Here is a 19,175-nt window from a genome sequence, read left to right as displayed (position 1 = left end):
AGCCTCCCCTCATCTCTCACAACAGCTGCAGCTATGCCAGGCATGCACAGCTCACAGCTGGTACCGCCAAATACCCCAAGATACTCCTTTACCATACTGCTGGCTACATATTCATGCTATATGAATACACATATATTTGTATGAATGTATGTTACATATATTATATATATAAAACCCCATACAGAAAATGGGGGCCATTGGGATTTTTACTGAGCTAGTATGTCTGAGGCACAGTTTTTATTTGTAATTAACAATACAGACTGGGGAAGTATTTAACCTCTTCAAGGATTATTTTAATATACACCGTTCTCTACAAAACATTAGATATTAGATAAATACAAAAGTAAGAAAAAGTGAGCTGTTCGTGCACACAAATCTGGAAACGAGTCTTTAAGTATTCACCTCATCACAAAGCACGAGGCGAGCTCACAGTGGTCAGCAATATCAATATCAGTAATATAATACGCACTGATCTGGAAAAGGACGTGAAACGTCGTAACGTGATTTACTGGGCAACCGAATTATAAGTCATATTCATATTGCGTGAAAAGTTTTACATAGAAAACCACACTATGAGGTCATCAATTATTTGCAATATTCACCGCGACCCTTTTCCTGTGACAAGGCAGGCGCGAAGAAAATGACTGACTGATTCAGTAGTTTTGCATAATTTTAAACTATAATATTATGATACATTAATAATTCAATATATTTATTAAATATATTTTTTACAAATAGCTTGCCTTGTAGCGTTTTTTTTTTTTAACTAATCGACTCGATACCCGAATTTCACTGCACAAACCAGTATCAAATAACCACACCTTCCTGCTGACCGACAGAAAACAGGCACCCAGTAGTAAGTGCCCAGTACTCAGTAGTCACTGCACAGTAGCGGCTACCAAGTACAGAGTATCGAATATCGAATACCCGACACCTCCCATCTGGTCCGAATCCACTCCCAACATCCTTCTCACGAAAACTCACATTCCAGCCTAATGAATAGGTACCTCTCACTTACCAGCGGCTCCATATCCATGCGCACTCTCTGCACCACAAACATTAAACTTCGATACTTTACGTGATACAAACAAGTCCAATTTATGAAAATTTAACTACCAGTAACAAATCTATCTTTTTAATTGTTCCCTTTTGGATTTTAGCGTGTTACGTTGTCAAGGTTAGGTGTCTATTTTTTTTCTTGCCTGGTGCGGCGGGATACGCTGACCACAGGGTTGTTATAAGGGCTCACAGGCGTCAGCCGCCATCTTAGAACGAACCGAGTTCTGTTCCAGAGGTGTCGGCGGACCCCAGCTGTGGAGCGGTTCTCCGTGTGTACACCGTTTTATCCACGCAAAGTACTGACTAAACGCCACGGGAGGAGGACAAGGATATACCTTTTTATCTCAGGTAAGTTTTAGCCCCCTGGAAACATCGACTTTGAAGGGTTTTTGTCAGTATTCGGTATATTTACCTCTCTTTTCGTGGTGCGTGCTGGTTTTTTGGTAGCGCTTTAGGCTTCATTTGGAAGTGACCCGTGCCCTGTCGCAAGAAGTAGCGACTTGCGTGTTTTACGCGGTGTTTTAGGTGACAGTGAGTGGGCAAAAATGTAGTGCTCGTTGGTTGGGTTGGTGGCACGTCCGTGTTATGAAAAATAAGTGTGAAACTTGGCCCGGGGTTCTAACGTTGTTTGCGATCGCGGGATTTCCTCAACCACACGATGTCTGTACACTTCACACTGACTTCGCGTCACCCACAAAGCTTAAGAACTAGTGTTTATGTCGCCACAGTTGTTTTTTTTTTCAGAAGCGTCCGAATCAGCCGTTTTGTTTTTTTTTTTTTTTTTTTTTCCGGAGTCAACGTGCGTGGTCGACCAAGAGTTGAGTAGCTGTGTTTTATCGTTTTATTTCTCGATCGTGTGTCTAGGTTTTAAATGTAAAATAGGAATATTTGATCAGCTTCGGTTAATGGAGGAAGAATGGTGGGTTTTTAAAGGCACAAAATGGACGAGGTATCAGACCTCCGTCTAGCGGCTGTGCCGCCGGACGATGGCCGTTAGCGGGCTCACCACCAGCTGGAGCCTCCCGTCCGGTGTGTGTCTGTTGGGGGGCGGTCAGTTCCCTTAAATACATTTTTTTAAATTATATATTTTTTTAAACAAATTATTGTTTTGGGGACCGGGACAGTTCTCCAGCTGTTGTGTCCAATCCCCCTCTCTCCCCCCTCCCGAAGGCCTCGCACAGCCGTGAGGAGTGGAAACAGGAGGGGCTGTGGGGGTGGGGGACGTTGGGCAGAAGGTATTTATCTCTATTTTAGAGATCTACCTGACTTGAATCGTTAATCTTAACGTCTCCTGGAGAGCCCACGTGGTTGTAATTTACTATCTGCTACGTTGAAAACTCTGAAATTCAGGTGAATGTGGTTTTTCAGAGTTGACGGACGTACAGTGTCTGACTCTGAGCCCTGTCTTTGGGTGATTTTGTGTAGAAAGTTTTGGTGAGGAATTGACTGTACCAGCTATGCCTGCACTGCCCATCTTAATCTCCCAGCATCTGGCTTTTTTACTGGTAACCTTTATGTAGCAGGCACTATTCTTTCCCAACTTTAGTGGGCCCTTGATACAGCAAAAATTTCCCAGGTTTATAAATGGTGTAAGTTTCCTAGCTGTAAAAGGACCACGCTCATGGATGCTACAGGCGAGAATGGGATTTGAATCTGGGGACCTTTTCATTACGGTGATGGCTCTGCCCTCTCATTGTAAGTTCTGCAGGTCCAATGTCTTCAGAATTAAGTGTTGATTTCTCTGTGAATATCAAGTTAAGAGAGTTGCAAAAAAGTCCCTGAAACAATTTTAGGATATTTCACTGGCTTTCTGTCAGCCTTTAACAAATGCTCTTGTGTGGTGTTGAGCAGTATGGGGAGTTTTATCTCCCTTGGTAGACAAAGGGTTTTCACTAACAGTTACATGCATTAATTATTTAGCTATCACTTTTTTACTTTGCAAGAGTGCTTGAAACTGCAGAATGCTCTCGAAAGGATTCTGCAGTAACCATTTGATCTACATTAATGCCAAGACCTCCTTTGACATACCTTGCACTTAATCGTTAGATTGGTCGGGGAAAACTAGATAGATTTTGGACTTAAAGGGGATGGCAATCATTGCACACTTCAGTGTCAGAGGAGTGATGGTAAATCTTTCCAAACCTCTTAAACACGTTTTCCTGGTAAACACATCTGATGTTTTCCTGCTCATGTTTTTAGGAAGCCAGTTATCTAATGTATTTGTTGCTGTCTCTTTACCAGAGACTATACCTTTGCATGTCTTTGAAATTACATCCTGTGGAAATTAAGCCCAGTGAACGTGTAAACATTTTCTGGTTCTGGCATTTTTCCAGTTAGTGAATATTTTTCCCCCTCCTTGGCAGTTTTATAGTTCACAATTCAGCTTTCAGTCTAGTAAGTAAAGGGTCTGTTTCCTGTTAAACTCTGCTAGTTTCAGCCACATTTAGCAGGTTTTAATATATTGATTTCCGTGTAGGTTAATCTAAACTTTTGAATGAACACTTTGCTGTTTTGTACCTTGCCTGTATGAGCAGACAGAAATATCTCTTAATTTAGAGTATTAAGATTTGTTTTGCTGAAACTTGCATGTGAAATTCATGTTTTTGGATTTTGTTTTTATGTTTTGATACAAGTACTGTTCCACTCTTGAAATTCTGACAGAGTTCACGGACATATTCTCTACCGTAGTGATTTTATTATGGTTTTAATTTGTTTTTCTTATGGGGAGGAGTCTTTTTGAACACAGTTCTTAGGTAACTGGTATAACGTATCAGTTGAGTGAAAACATGTTTCAAGATCAGCAGTTGTGAAAGAAATATTTTGATACCCAATGATTGCCATTTCCTTAGCTACTGCAATAGTTTCAAAATACATGAACAAGCTTTGAGTACAGCTTTTGACCTTACTGATTGAATGTGCTGTTCCAAGCAATCCCGAACAAACCATATTCACTCAGTTCATTCACCTCTTTAAAATCCTTGAATAGGGGAAAATTTGCATTTGGTTCCCTGTTTGTAAGTCAGAGGGCACATGAGCAAAAAGCTGATAGAAATACAAACAGGATATTGGGCTTCAACACTTGTGATCTGATTTGAGCCATGGCTCTGGATTTTGCAGAGTATCTAGAACTTGAGCAGAATATTCTGTCTGAGAATGCCTATGGATGAACTATGAAATATTTATGCCGTGCTGCAGAGAGAAGTGACGTGGAGAAGTGCCAATTGTTTACAGTTGGGCTGTACAGCATAATTGGGCGCCGACTGAATGTGTGCCTTCGTTTCCACTGCTGCAGTGCTGTCAGGATGGCCTCCGTCAGTACTGTGACATCGAAGCTGCAAGTACCTAGTATTTTCCAGGAAACTCACTTTTTTTGCTGTTTCTCTGCTGCTTGAAGATTTGGGGGGTTTTCAGCTAGGATGTTTACATCTTCCACTTTAGTTTTGTAATATGAACAATTGGTTTTGGGCCAGACCTGACATTTCCCTTTAATTAAATGTTTGAACAGTAATTCAGATCCCCTTTCTGCTCCTTGCTTACTTCTGGGCGTATGACTCGGATGCTTAACTGTTTCCTGTCCTCTACGTCTGGACTCGGCTGTACACAAGAGGGCATAAATGCTCCGAAGGCTGGTGTGTGGTCATCTGATATTCTTTCTGCTAAGCTGATAGCTTTGTTTTACCTTAAAGGCCCAACTGTCAGATTTTTCTCCCTACCCTTTTGAGTTACTGCAACCTCCACTTTACTTTGGGAGTCTTCTGATTTTACTGGGGTCAACAGGTATTGTAGTGATTAGAGTTGCTGCCTTTGGATCTGGAAGTTGCAGGCTTGTATCCCACCTTATGTTATAGTGCTCATAAGAAAGGTATTTACCCTGAACTAATGTTGTATAAATTACCTAGCTGTATAAATGGGTAAATCACTAAGTTCAGAAAATCATCAGTTAAATGAACAAATGTAAACTTTAGTTTTTCCACTACCCTTTGTTTGACTAGTATGCCAACATATGTAAATCTGTGCCAAGTATGGCAATAACAATTTAACACATTTAAAGCTGTTGGCTCTGAGTGGAAAACAGTATCTAGTGATTAGTCAATTAAATTTCCTTTATAAAAAACATATAACCAATGCCTTAAGGCTTTTTTTTGCCACCCTGGTTGTGCATTTCACTGAAAAGGTTTGAATTAGGTGAATAAAATGTAACTAGTCTTCTCGCTGGAATTATCATCGTAAGAACTGAAATGGTTCTCAAAGAGATCTTTTGTGCTGACAGTTTAAATGCTGTTACATGATTTTGTTTGTGGTAATCAGGCTTTCTACAGTTGTGGAGTGTGCTAGAAAGTTAATACTTGCACAATTGTCAGACTTGTCAGAGCTGCCTATTATGTTGATTCCCACCCATACCAGATTTCAGGCTAGACTTCAAAAGTAGTATATAAAAATGCATCCAAGTCATTTCTTTCACACTAATGTGAACAAAACCTATCGGCTAGTTCCTCTTTGTGTTGCATTAGCTGTAACCGGAGGTGGATGGTCTGTAGAATCTATTGAGGACAGCATTTATGGTTAATGTATGCCTATTATGTGTTCTGGTAATAGTGGTCACTATTTTCTGTTCTTGTGCTAAACTAAGGGGTGAACTTCTACTCACGGGCAGATTAGTGTGTAAACTGTACAATTTTAGCCTCGCATTTTCCATAGTGGTAAATGGCCTATGTCCACCTTGCTTATATAAATGTTTCCTTTCCAATCAGTGTTTGAAAGTTTATTTCACCTGCTCATAACACCTCCACAGGTGTTGTGAATAGGTTTCATTTATGAAGTAATGGCTGAACATATTGCAATTGTTGCATTGCGCAAATGCCACTAGAACTGATGCTTTGAAAACTTTGAAAGAACTAAGCCTTCCCCTGTGAGTTAAATGTAGTTTTCTACTTCAGTATAGTATCTGCTATGAATGAATATAGGGAAATCCCCCACTAATATTGTTTTCAAGGTCTCCAGCTGACAAGTTATTTCCATGAATGGTTTTAAGTGACTGTTGATTTGTTGAGCTTCTGGAGTCATACAGGGTTGTGGCAGGTGAGTGGAAAAGATTAAAAAGACTTGCTACTCTGTGTAGACTGCATGTTGATTTATGCTCATTGATTACTGTGGCTTTTAGCAGCCATAAAATCAAATTAAAAAGTTCCTGCAAGTACATGGAGACACAATCCCACCTGCTCTCATTGTAACGGGAGGTGGGTCATCACGAAGTTTAAATTTCCTGTTACTGGTGTTGGTAATGTCAGATTTTAGAAGTGGTTGATGGGCAGTATAGTGCATGTTTTAAGTTTGGCTGTTTGAGTTAAGGTTTATAGGGTTAGTTTTTGGCTTAGTTTTTTGGTCAGATTAGGTCCTCAGGAGAGGCTGATCTCAGAATGCTCAAATCCATTTTGTACCCAGTAATAGCCGTAATGCCTTATTTCATATTTTGGCTGCTCAGATTCTCAAAGGACATGTTTTAGGTTGCAATGAACACAAAACCCAATCTGTTTAACAATTCTGCCACAGGAAACACCAGAAACAGACTTCATAATAGTGTAATTTGTGGTGCTCTAGACAGTGTGCTTCCTTTGCTATTGCATGTGGCTCATTTATTGCCATTTTGAAGTTCTAAGGGTGTTTTCAATTTTAGGCAGTTTTGGGCTAAACTTGACTTTACCTGCATAGTCAAAAAGTAATTTGAATGGCCTCTTGTCCTGAAATAAGTGTGTAGTAGAGTTGGCTCTTTTGTTTGTGCAAACGATTTAAAACCTGGACAAATCTTTCTTTTTTGCAGATTAGGAAGCTGTGCAGGCTGAGGGTGTGAAAGGATCATGGCAACCCAGTGTAAGTATCTTGTTACTTCAGGTATTTATTGGGCTGTTCAGTGTTGTACATGACTGTGGTCAGAGCTGCTCATAATTGCTATGGGTGTGTGTTTTGTTGGATAGCTGGTAGCCTGTAGAACTGTGATCTTTCCCAATCAGTGTCAGCCAATCCCCTGCCCTAAGCATTCACTTGTGCTGCATTTGCCTTTGTTTTTATGGCCCTTTGCCTGAGGGAGTCTGCTTGTGCAGCTGACTCTATGTCTGACTGACACCACTACAAAAATATGCTGCATCTTTACAAGCACTTTTTTGCCATCTGTCTTCATTGGCCCCCCAGGCCTGCAGAAAACTATTAAAATGCCCTTTCCTCACCTCTTGTGCTGAACTTTGGTGCTGTTGTGTGAATCCCACAGCTGATCTGATGGAGCTTGACATGGCTGTGGAGCCAGATCGTAAGGCAGCAGTCAGTCACTGGCAGCAGCAATCCTACCTGGACTCTGGCATCCACTCAGGGGCCACCACCACTGCACCCTCCCTAAGTGGAAAGGGCAACCCGGAAGAGGAAGAAGTGGACAACCAGGTGCTGTATGAATGGGAGCAGGGCTTCTCCCAGCCATTCACACAAGACCAGGTGGCAGGTACGCTTCCCCCAATTCTCTCTGGGATTCCACCAGGTTGGACTGTAACCTCAATGCTTATTGTATAATTTTTTAAAAGCTGTTAAGGCAGGGTGTCTGTAAGACTTGCAAATAAGACCTCATTTGTGCATGCTTTGAGACAAACTCTGATGACTGGTTCATCCAACAGATATTGATGGACAATATGCCATGACCCGGGCCCAGAGAGTACGTGCAGCCATGTTTCCAGAGACTCTGGATGAGGGCATGCAGATCCCATCCACACAATTTGACAGTGCCCACCCAACCAATGTGCAGCGATTGGCTGAGCCCTCCCAGATGCTGAAGCATGCTGTGGTAAACTTGATCAACTACCAGGATGATGCTGAGCTAGCCACTCGTGCCATCCCTGAGCTCACCAAGCTGCTTAATGATGAAGACCAGGTGGTAGTGAACAAGGCTGCTGTGATGGTCCACCAGCTGTCCAAGAAGGAGGCGTCACGCCATGCCATCATGCGTTCGCCCCAGATGGTCTCTGCCATTGTGCGCACCATGCAGAACACGGGTGATGTTGAAACGGCCCGCTGCACTGCAGGGACCCTGCACAACCTGTCACACCACAGAGAGGGACTGCTTGCCATCTTTAAGTCAGGGGGCATCCCAGCTTTGGTCAAGATGCTGGGGTGAGTGGTTTTGAACTCTACAATTGGGTCTTTAAGCTTAAACTTTTAACTGTATTCTATGAATGTTTTTCCACACCTCAATATTCATGTGAGGGGAAAAATATCCTCACTTGACATGCCATCACTGTCATTTCAGGTCCCCTGTTGACTCAGTACTGTTCTATGCCATCACAACCCTCCACAACCTGCTGCTGCACCAAGAGGGAGCCAAGATGGCTGTACGCCTGGCTGGTGGTCTGCAGAAAATGGTGGCATTGCTCAACAAGACAAATGTCAAGTTCCTTGCCATCACAACAGACTGCCTTCAGATTTTGGCTTATGGCAACCAAGAAAGCAAGGTTAGAATTGATAACGGGTGCATTTGTGGACTTCTGTGAGAGCAATTTTCCTTGCCAAAACTCATCTGTTGGGTGGGTGTCTCTCCACAGCTCATCATTCTGGCCAGTGGAGGCCCCCAGGCCCTGGTCAACATCATGAGAACCTACACGTATGAGAAGCTGCTGTGGACCACCAGCCGAGTGCTCAAAGTGTTGTCAGTCTGCTCCAGTAACAAGCCAGCCATTGTTGAGGCCGGTTAGTGTGTTGACAGTTTCCTCCATATTTAAGTTTTCCTCAAATGTTTACCTTCTATAGGTGCATTTAGTGCTGTATTTCAGAAACTGTTCCAGGACTATACTATGTTCTTAAGTGTTTCATAAGGATATTACGGAACTTTTTAATTTGCCTTTTTGTAGTTGTCTGAATTGTAGAATAAATTAATTTGAACTGTTACAGGTGGCATGCAGGCCCTTGGTCTTCATCTAACAGACCCGAGCCAGCGTCTGGTTCAGAACTGCCTGTGGACCCTCAGAAACCTTTCAGATGCAGCTACCAAGCAGGTATTGTGTCCTAGCCTTTGACACCAGGTGCAGTTTCATGCGTCTTTGCATCACAACTTTATCCATGGCAGGACTAAACTTTTTAAATGCAATATTGGTATTGGTTTTATTGGCCAAACTGAAATATTCAAGATGGGGATTACAAACCTCTGAGCAGGATGTGCAGTTTTACTGAGTGGCTTCATACTTTCCTGCACTAGGAGGGAATGGAAGGCCTGCTGGGCACCCTGGTCCAGCTGCTGGGCTCTGATGACATCAATGTGGTGACCTGTGCTGCTGGCATCCTCTCCAACCTCACCTGCAACAACTACAAGAACAAGATGATGGTGTGCCAGGTGGGCGGCATTGAGGCCCTTGTGCGTACCGTGCTGCGGGCAGGCGACCGTGAAGATATCACAGAGCCTGCCATCTGCGCCTTGCGCCACCTCACCAGCCGGCACCAGGATGCTGAAATGGCCCAGAATGCAGTTCGGCTGCACTATGGTCTGCCGGTGGTGGTGAAACTGCTACATCCTCCATCACACTGGCCTCTTATTAAGGTACAGCAGCCTGGACACATGCACTTTTAACAATAGAAGCATCTGGTTAACTGTGTGCTGCTGCCAGCTCCCTTTCCTGAATAATCTCCCTTGGCTTTACAGGCGACAGTGGGGCTGATCCGCAACTTGGCTCTATGCCCTGCCAACCACGCTCCCCTGCGTGAGCAGGGTGCCATTCCCAGGCTTGTACAGCTGCTGGTGAGGGCACACCAGGACACACAGAGACGCACCTCAATGGGTGGAACACAGCAGCAGTTTGTGGTGAGTTGCAGCCTGCCGTCTCACTTGTGCCATCATACATGGTTGTTTGCTTTGGAAAGATGCCTTGTGGATGTCATCCAGTGATTTTTGGGGGCTTGCTAAAAGTGGCTTTATGGGAACACAGGAGGGTGTTCGCATGGAGGAGATTGTGGAAGGCTGCACTGGAGCGCTTCACATCCTGGCAAGGGATGTCCACAACCGGATTGTAATCAGAGGGCTCAACACCATCCCCCTCTTTGTCCAGGTTAGCTACAGTATGGTGATTCATTTAAAAAAAAAAAAAAAAAATCTTGTTTTTTGAAGCTGTGTTGGCTCATGTGCTGTGTCCTCCAGCTGCTGTACTCCCCCATTGAGAACATCCAGCGAGTGGCTGCAGGGGTGCTGTGTGAACTGGCTCAGGACAAGGAAGCAGCAGAGGCAATTGAGGCGGAGGGGGCCACTGCTCCCCTTACAGAGCTCCTCCATTCCAGGAACGAGGGTGTTGGTGAGCACCTTGCCATCACCAGGGCATCAACAGATGCATGTGCAAATGTCAGTCAAATGGCTCACACTGGTTGTCCTCAACAGCCACGTATGCTGCTGCTGTGCTGTTCCGCATGTCTGAGGACAAGCCCCAGGACTACAAAAAGCGCTTGTCCGTTGAGCTCACCAGCTCCCTCTTCAGGACTGAGCCCATGACCTGGAATGAGGTGGGTTTGGCTACAAGTTGTCTAGCTCATCAGCAGTGTTGCTTTTGAGCCTAGTTCAGTAGGCTTCATACAAAATACATACCAACAACTGTAGGCCAAGAGCAGAAAGTTAATTCCTACAGTTTGGAAGTAGGAAATTGGCATATATGAGTGAAGCCTTTACTTTGTTTTGGTGTTTGAAGGCACAATAGGGCTGAAAGGTTTGAGCAGTGACAATTACCTAGTTCAGAAATTCTAAGCCTAAGTAACAATACATTTTGTCAACAGTATAATTGGTTTGGTCAGGAACTCTAGATAGTTTTTGGAAAAAGGAAACCAACTTAAGGGCAGCAGATTGGAACTCCTGTCACTGAATCTGGAAGTTGCAGGTTTGTGTACAACCCCTTGGTGGTGTGCTCTTGAGCAAGGTACTTAGCCAGGACATTGGAAAAGTTTAGCCCAAGAAGCCACTGGTGCTGGTACAGGTGGATGAATAATATGGTTATTTATAGTGGAAGCACCTATGAGCCACTTTGTACTGATGTTGAATCTTTTGCCTGTCTAGCCTGGAGATCTTGGGCTGGATATCAGCACCCAAGGAGAGCCCCTTGGCTATCGCCAGGATGGTAAGTATCTGTACCTGGTTTTGGTACAAGGCACTTAATCCACTGCTTTAGCTCATGAGTCATCACTGCGATTGGGCACAGGGGGTATTTATTATCCCTGCTTGCCTTGGTGGCATTCACTCACTGCCAGGAAGCATATGGCTTTCTTAATTAAAAAAAAAATACAATGGCCCAGCTTGTTTCGGGGGAGGGAGGGTGGCTTACAGAGCACCACTTTGGTGTTTTTTGTGGTGCAACTCACTACTTGGGTGCTGCTTGATGAACTGCTCCTAACAACGTGTGCTTCCCCTCCCTCACACCACCATCTGTAGACCCTAGCTACCGCTCGTTCCACTCGGGCGGCTACGGGCAGGACGCCATGGGGATGGACCCCATGATGGACCATGACATGGGCGGCCATCACCCTGGGGCCGAGTACCCGGTCGATGGCTTGCCTGACCTGGGTCACGCCCAGGACCTGATTGACGGGCTACCTCCAGGCGACAGCAATCAGCTCGCTTGGTTTGATACTGATCTGTAAATAAATACCTTTTTAGGTAAGGAACAGATTAAGCTTTTTGAAAGTACCATCCAAAGATGTTTTAAGGGGGACTGCCTGAGTAGTGGTAAAGCAGGAGGGGTTGTGTGACACACCGCATGCCTGAGTGATGGAGGGTGTGTGACTAATCCAAGATGCTCAGTTTGAGGTTGTGTCCAGGCTCACATCTGTAAGGGTAACATTGAATGCTGACGTCTTTCCACAGCTGTATCGTCTGAATGAACCTGCATCGTGATTTGGCCTGTTGAGTTGCTGAGAGGTCTCGGAGGGGTAGGCTGGTATCTCAGAAAGTGCCTGACGCTAACAAAACGCTGAGTTTCCTATGGGAACAAGTTGAAGAAACTCTGTTCTGGTCCTTGTTGGTCGGAGATAAAACTGCGGTGGATTTTTTGGAGCGGACACCTAGTGGAAGACTGCACAAGAGATGGGATCTTAAGATGGTATTTCAAAACCTAGCCTTGCCTGTCTTTTTTTACGTTTTTTTAATGATTCTTCTGTCACTTGTAATGGTTCTGATCTAGCTTGCTTTAAAACTATTTTTTGCAGTAATTTTTATTCCTTTTAAAGTCTCTTGTAGTGTTAAGTTATAGTGGTAATGCTCCATCGGTTTCTAAATTTTATCAATGGTGTAGAACACTAATCAAATTGTATTCTGAATAAAGTGTTATATTGTGTAGCTTTTGTATAAAACCAGGAATTGGAAATGGTCCAAATATTTTAAAAGCATAAAAAAAGAACCTTTCCAGTGTCATTTGTTTGAGGGTCCATTGGAATAGAGGCTACAGGCAGAGTTGCTTTTTTTTGCTGATAAAGGTAGCTTAAGAAACCTTTACATTGTAGCCTGCTGTGCTTAATGGAAATATGGTTGACATGGCTCAATAAAATGGACTTATTTCAAAGTGTGATTCCTTTAGTTCTCTAAATGGTATTGAAAAACACATGGAAGCTGTATCATTTTCACAAGCCTTTAAAACACCAGAAACAACTGTGGGGGAGCAAGTGACTTGTTCTACTCAACATGCAGTCTTGACAACATTGTTTACACAGCTTGTACTGAGCTGCTCACTGTCATTAGATGCTCTAAGGACTTCTGTTGAACTCATTCTGTTCATCGAACTTCATACTGATGGAAGTGAGCTTTTGCCTTAGAATGTAAAGTCAACTGAAGCAGTACACAGCCTCAAGCACTTGTGCTTAGATCAGTAATTTATATTCATCAAAGGGTCATGTAACAAGTGGACAATTTGCCAAGTGACCTCATCAGCAAAACAGTCTAGCTACGTGTAAGAGCCGATTGTCTTCATTGGTGAAATGCATACTTTTGGTGTTGGGGAAACCCATGACCAGGCACAAATTCCAAGGAGTTAGAGCTAGTTAATTGGCTCTATATGTTGGTCAAAGGTTTGAGTGTTTACATACATTTTAAGCAAACTAGCCCCCCCCAACCTAGTTATCTGTTCTGCAACAAAAACATTCTGGGGAAGTGCTGTTGCTTTATCCCATTTGACAAATACTGCTCCTACTTGCAGGTAAACTACCAACCTTTACAACTGACAATGTGGCTCTACTGATGTCTCCATTTTAATGATTCGGTTCCTGTAGAAACCAGTGAGTTTTGTTGGGCAGCCAGTGGCATCAGTGTCCGACCGCTCTCAGGATCTCTGCAGCCAAGGAGGCAACCGCTACATCTGCATGGGACCTGCAGTGAGAGGAGGATCTCATCATTCTGTTCCCAACCAGCTGCCCAGGGAACTTATAACCATGTGGTGTAGATGTCTCGAAGTGAAACTACAGTGGCTGTAACCCACACTTCAGATTAGAAAATTCATGGAAAACAACCTGTCAACACATTTCTCATCAAGACTGTTTAGTGTGCTGTGCTTCCCACCCTGTCCATTTATTCATTTAGCTGATGCTTTTCTCCAAAAGTACTTATTTACCCATTTATACAGCTGGGTAATTTTTACTGGAGCATTTTTTTTTTTAGGGGAAGTACCTTGCTCAAGGGTACTACAGCTGAAAGTGAGACTCGAATCTGCAACCTATGAATCCAAGTGCAGTAGCGCTAACCCGGCTGCCCCATCCCCATACATACGGTAACGGGTAGCGTAGTGGTCATATATCAAGTCACCCAAGTTCACTTCTAGCCCTTTTCTAGATGGAATTTCTGAAACATGGTGCTCAAGGCTTCCACTTCTCAGCTAGTTACAAAGAACAGTGTCAACTGTATAATTACAACTTCATGTGCAAGTTTACTGTATAAGTCAGCAAGTTCAAAAAGCAGAGTAAGGTTAAAAACACTACACATCAAACATGACAAAATGAAATATTTCAACTGAAGTACAGCCATTAAAAACAGAACCACAAAAACATTCCTCTACGTCTGTTCAATTCCGTCACTACAGGAAGCTCAAACAAAAAGTATGGCTTTCTTCTATACCTTTTCTAAAAGTGAGAATAATTAATTCCCTCTGTGGCTGGAAGCAGTTTTTTTTTTTAATAACAATACACTTCATATGTCTGGAGTTTTTTTGGAAAGGAATTTAACAGCAGCTTTGCCAAAAAACACAAAGCATCAGAAGCTCTTCCAACCCTTTCTTGTATAACAGACCCCGGCAGGCAAACTCAAAAAGGGGTCACTTTCCTGCTTCAGACAGAAGTGAGGTGGGGGCGTGGGTTGGGGGGGATGGACGGGCGGCTGTGTTGGGGGAGCTCCACTCGACTCAACAATGCGCCTGTATCCCGCTGTAAAAGGAGTAAGAGCTCCAGGAATCTTTCATCACAAAGGGCTGACTTGGCCTTCACCAACCCACATAGATCAAAGGCAACGAAGCAACAAAAGCAAACACAGGCCACGGAGGAGAAGGTGGTGGGGGTGGTCACTGGGGGGCCCGAGGGCTGGGTGCGCCGACTGGAGCGGCACGGGAGGAAGTCTTGACGGCTCCTGGGAGCCCTCGGTGAGCTCACCTGCTGCAGCGAGCGAGACCCTGGAGCACGAGGAGCAGATCTTCTCCCTCCTGCAGCCCGGCTGCGGCTTTGTCCTTACAGGTGACCTGTAGGCAGCACAACAACTCGTTTCTTTAGTGAAATCAGCAGGGAGGAGACCACCTGTTGCGCCACCTCTAGGCCACGCTTCAGTGTCACTGCAGCACCTTTCCTTTGGATGAACTGCGGAGAACTATGGGCGGGTCTGCAGGTATTGCTGATGGCCCACAGCTCCTGGGCTATGGTACGAGTCCAGCTCAGTCTGTGTAGTTTGCATCTTCTCCTCCTACAGTCCAGAGACACAAGTGACGATCTTTCCCCCTTACCTGCATGTCTGTTCCACAGCCTTTTTCACATCGCAAGAGAAAGACGTACTACACGAAGATGGGAAAGCGACAACGGGCTGACCACTCATGATTTATGGCTGCACTTGGTGCTTTACTTCAACAAGCGGCCTCACACTGCCCCCCAACTCTTCTCTCCGAGAGGAGCGACGCCAATGCAGCGAGGAGTGACAGGCGTGGTGTTTAATGCTCCTGCCTCTGATTTACGGTTCAATTCAGAGCCCACGCTGAACACATGGGTCCCTGACACTGAGACTTATGTGGCAGTGAGAATATAAATATATTTCCTGCAGCCGCACGCACAGAAATGTTTGATCTCTTTTAGCACACCAGCCCCCATGCTCTGCTTGTCAGCTTCAAATGCATCAAGAGACGAGGCTACAAGTTTCTGACTTTGCTGCACTTTAACCGAGCTGATATATCTGTAAACAAAGCGATCAATTTCATCAGTGTCAACGTTTATATTATATTTTGGCCCTATTATGCTATTAAGTCCACTTTTGTGCTAACGCTTCTGTTGGTGTAATACACTTTTCTCTGAAATGGACATCACTTTAGAGAAAAGCTTCTGCTAAATGAATATATGTAAATATAAATGTAGCGCTAACAGTTTCCACCAAACAACCTTGGGGCTCCAGTTCCTGCGCCAGTTACCTTTTCACTTCTGCAATCGCATCAAACTACATTTACATGTAATGTAATTCATGTGGTTTGTTTGTCGATGTCTAGAAAACCCTTCTGATAAAAATGAAACATACAATAAAACTTGATTAATCTCCTTTTATGAAGTCTTCGCCTGCTGGAGACATAAGTATCTTCTGATTAGTTACCCAAAGTTGTCAAAGTTCTGTAAGAAACTATTAAATTATATCCTTTTTCCACGCAGGCAACAGATAAAACAGCCGACACACACTGGAGGAGGTCTCTGCCAGATATGGAAATGTTCTCATAAATAAATGATTACATGGAGGTGAAGGCAAGGCTCAGAAGCCAAGAGTCAAATCAATTCATTTACAGCGTTCCTCATGGGATAAGCAGCACCTTATCCCAAGGAGAGCAGAAAAGAGTGCAGTGAGGGTAGCAAAACCGACAGAGATGTCAGCAGGAATGATCAAAATTCAATTCAGACATCAAGACTAATGAAAGCCTACTCATCCTATCATGTACATTTCAGCACAGCTCAGCCTAATTTGGATCGTGAAGTATAATTAAAATGTTTTCTATGTGTGTTTTCATCTTGGCTGTTGAGGGTGGAGAGCAGGAGATGGATATTAAGTCAATGAAGTCATAGTCAAATCATTTTTCTTGAGCTGTGACATGTGACAGTTTTCACTATGCTTAATACAGCCTTACAACAAGTTGACTAGCAAGCAATTACTTGGCCAAGTTTATGAGTCTGCTAATAGATTTTAATGTCGTCTGCTCTGACATCTCTAGTGCTTTCTACTCCACTGCAGCATGGCTTGATCGTTGCCAGGCAACAGGGTTATGCACCCAAGATGGCTGTTTCTCTAATTATCCAGGCTAAAAATGGGAGAACTTCTAGAAGTAGGGTGACAACGCAAACTCTTGACTCAGTAGACCAAGTACGCAGCGGAAACGCCTTCCTGCTGCATTTCACAGTCAAACTCCTTCAAAGGTGAACACTTCTGCTTACCAAAGGATGATACTTTGCACCAAAATTTAATTTCATTTTATAGCACAGACATAGAGTATACATGCCAATCAACCAACCAATGTCAACAACCGCTCGTCCCGAGCAGGGCTGCGGCAAGCCGGAGCCTACCTGGCAACACAGGGTGCAAGGCCGAAGCGGAAGGGGACACACCCAGGACGGGACGCCAGTCCATCACTAGGCACCCCAAACAGGGCTCAAACTCCAGACCTGCCACACAGCAGGCACAGGCCAATGCCGCCGTGCCATCACGCCCCCCATATTATACATGCCAACACAACCACATATCGCGACTGGGTGTGCAGTTTACAAATTAATGCATGTTAACAATGTGGGCCAGGGGTCCGCCAAGTACTTCTACAAAACAAGTGTGTTTACTCTCATTTCCCACAGAAAAGTTATACATGCGTACAAACACTATACCGAAATATACAAAAAGGCAAGGAGGAAAGCAGGTAAACATCTGAGGCAAAAATGGAAAACACCTTATACATCTGACACACAAACACCTATTGTTTTAAAGAGGCCTGGAACTGCATTATCGAGTCGGCGAGATTGTCAATGTTCAAACACCGACTACCTGGCTTGGCTTTGTTAAGCCTGGCAGCGAAGCAGTCCAAAACTGCTACCTTCTTGAACTCTGTAAGCCTCATCCTTGTAAAAGGATAAATTGGATCGATCCACCACTTCAGATTTATCTTTTTAGCTGCTGTCAGCGCTATATACAGGACCCTGCCCTGATCTAAGGTGAGATCTAAACTGTACTCATCACTCAACAGGTCAAAATTAAAGAGGAACTTGTCAGCAAAATCTGAGATGACTTGCAATCACAGAATCACAGAACGCATATTATCTTACTGCACAGTGTGAGATACTTACAGATTAGTGCAGGTGCACAATTTTATGTGAAAAGTACATTCTCATTGTCCCAAAACCCCAAAAAGTTGAAGTAGACCTATAAAAACTGCCCTGAGTGTCTGTGTGACTTTCCACCTGTGAGTCTCATGGGAACACCTCAAACTCACCTTTTCCAGATCCACTTCACCCAAGATCTCTCCAGCTCATTTACGGTGTAACTGTTCATGCATCGTAACTCCGTAAGAATCCCCGGATACAACCTTCATTCAGCCACTACTCTGGCTTTGTACTTGCTCGTTTGTGTATCTTATATTTAAAAAAGAAAAAAAAAAAAATTGGTGGGAGGGTATTGGGATTTGTCTATCCTGTGTCTTATGCACCTACTCGAATGATGAACCTCGGTGCAGCAAGTGGTAGGTAATGAACTAGGTTTGCTTGAGACTTTCATGTCTGCAGCTATGTCTCCATCTCTTAATGTAATGCATAAATTGTACTTCTGTTGAGATGTACATCGCTTTGGACAAAAGCGTCTGCTAAATGAATAAATGTAAATTTTATCCTTAGCCATTACAATTACTGACAGGAATATACAATAATTGTGGCTATAAAGACATTTGCACAAGATTCTTTGATAGACATAGGCACGGCGTGGGGTTTATCAATGTCATTCAGTTAAACCTGTTTGGTGGTAACTCATCAAACTGTCTGCTACTTGCTCCAGGCAATGAGTACAACCCTCAGCACAGATCTTGGTGTGTGTATCAATGAGCAACACATGGCCACATCTCATTCACTGTTGCGTTGGAAGGAGAGTGATTCAGCAGCACAGTTAAATGAATAGAGAATACCAGGCCCTGTATTAATGACAAGAATTCTGGAAGGAAGCCCTCTGTGCAACAGTGCAATTCGATTAGCACATCTTGATGGTTAACCTTCGTGGAACTGTTAAATTCCCCTTTTCTGGGCAATGCCATTGCTGGAGTCGAGGCAGCGTAGCAGAGGACTATTCCCGCGCTGCCGAGGAGTGGGAGCTACAGCCTCCTTGAGGATTTCCTGACTTTGTAATAAAGGAGAATCTAAACCAGCAGTTTGTGGCCTGTTTCTGGCGAGCCTGTCTGTACTATTAATGCCAAGGCTGAGTGCAATCTCAGTCACTTTCTTTCAAGGATTGAGTTCTATTCAAAAGGCAAATCCGGAAGAACTAAATTGCATCCTTGCTCTCATCACCTCCTTTCAGTCCAAAGAGCCTCGCTTACCCAGTCGTCATGTGTCCTTGTAAAAGTGCATCTTTACGTGCAGTTCTTCCCATGGTCTTCAGAACAGTCTCTTTTTGTGCCTTTGACCACTGACCACATGTCAAATCCATCAATGGAAAATTTTCACATCATTCATGGGAAGTAAGCCTTTCTGTCACACTCTGTGGTGGCTCCTGCACATTGTGCTTCATGCCAAGTAAGATTACTTAACTTTATCGATGTAGCAGTGGACGGTGGCTGGCTTTTTTTCTTTCCAGTTGGTCTTGTTTCATTGTCGCCTTCATCCCAAAAGCTGTCATGTCACGGACTCATTTGAGAGGTCGTGGATACAGCCGAATA

The 19,175-nt window shown here is 43.9% G+C and overlaps 2 protein-coding genes across 9 annotated transcripts in view; one reads left to right on the top strand and one right to left on the bottom strand.

The window, feature by feature from the left end:
* The first annotated feature begins 1,253 nt into the window (after positions 1-1,253).
* Positions 1,254-12,617, top strand: ctnnb1 (catenin (cadherin-associated protein), beta 1). Its single transcript, XM_018763008.2, has 15 exons — positions 1,254-1,407; positions 6,878-6,927; positions 7,322-7,546; positions 7,716-8,208; positions 8,345-8,546; positions 8,637-8,781; positions 8,983-9,086; positions 9,287-9,625; positions 9,728-9,886; positions 10,011-10,130; positions 10,220-10,370; positions 10,454-10,575; positions 11,120-11,180; positions 11,492-11,716; positions 11,924-12,617. Exons 2-14 carry the CDS (start codon positions 6,915-6,917, stop codon positions 11,698-11,700), a joined length of 2,343 nt encoding a protein of 780 aa, XP_018618524.1. The 5' UTR covers positions 1,254-1,407; positions 6,878-6,914; the 3' UTR covers positions 11,701-11,716; positions 11,924-12,617.
* Positions 12,618-13,017: 400 nt separating this feature from the next.
* ulk4 (unc-51 like kinase 4) overlaps positions 13,018-19,175 on the bottom strand; it is a 73,780-nt gene continuing 67,622 nt past the window's right edge. For 6 of the 8 annotated variants that reach the window (XM_018763083.2, XM_018763082.2, XM_018763081.2 and 3 more), the window contains 2 exons: positions 14,686-14,771; positions 13,282-13,417 (listed from right to left, as the gene is read on the bottom strand). In XM_018763083.2, coding sequence (XP_018618599.1) covers positions 13,354-13,417; positions 14,686-14,771 — 150 coding nt within the window. In that variant the 3' untranslated portion in view covers positions 13,282-13,353. Of the gene's footprint in view, positions 13,418-14,056; positions 14,464-14,685; positions 14,772-19,175 lie in introns of those variants that run through there. The other 2 variants (XM_018763088.2, XM_018763087.2) reach the window with 2 other exon arrangements.

Source organism: Scleropages formosus, chromosome 18, assembly GCF_900964775.1.
Source record: "Scleropages formosus chromosome 18, fSclFor1.1, whole genome shotgun sequence".
Lineage (NCBI taxonomy): Eukaryota > Metazoa > Chordata > Actinopteri > Osteoglossiformes > Osteoglossidae > Scleropages > Scleropages formosus.
Note: the sequence above shows the minus strand (reverse complement) of the source record. Positions and strands in the feature narration are given on the sequence as shown.

Excerpts from the sequence above, each read along its gene's own strand:
- ctnnb1 (XM_018763008.2), top strand. Across the intron at positions 8,547-8,636 it reads ATGGCAACCAAGAAAGCAAG|CTCATCATTCTGGCCAGTGG; the intron begins GTTAGAATTGAT and ends GTCTCTCCACAG. Across the intron at positions 10,371-10,453 it reads TTCCAGGAACGAGGGTGTTG|CCACGTATGCTGCTGCTGTG; the intron begins GTGAGCACCTTG and ends TGTCCTCAACAG.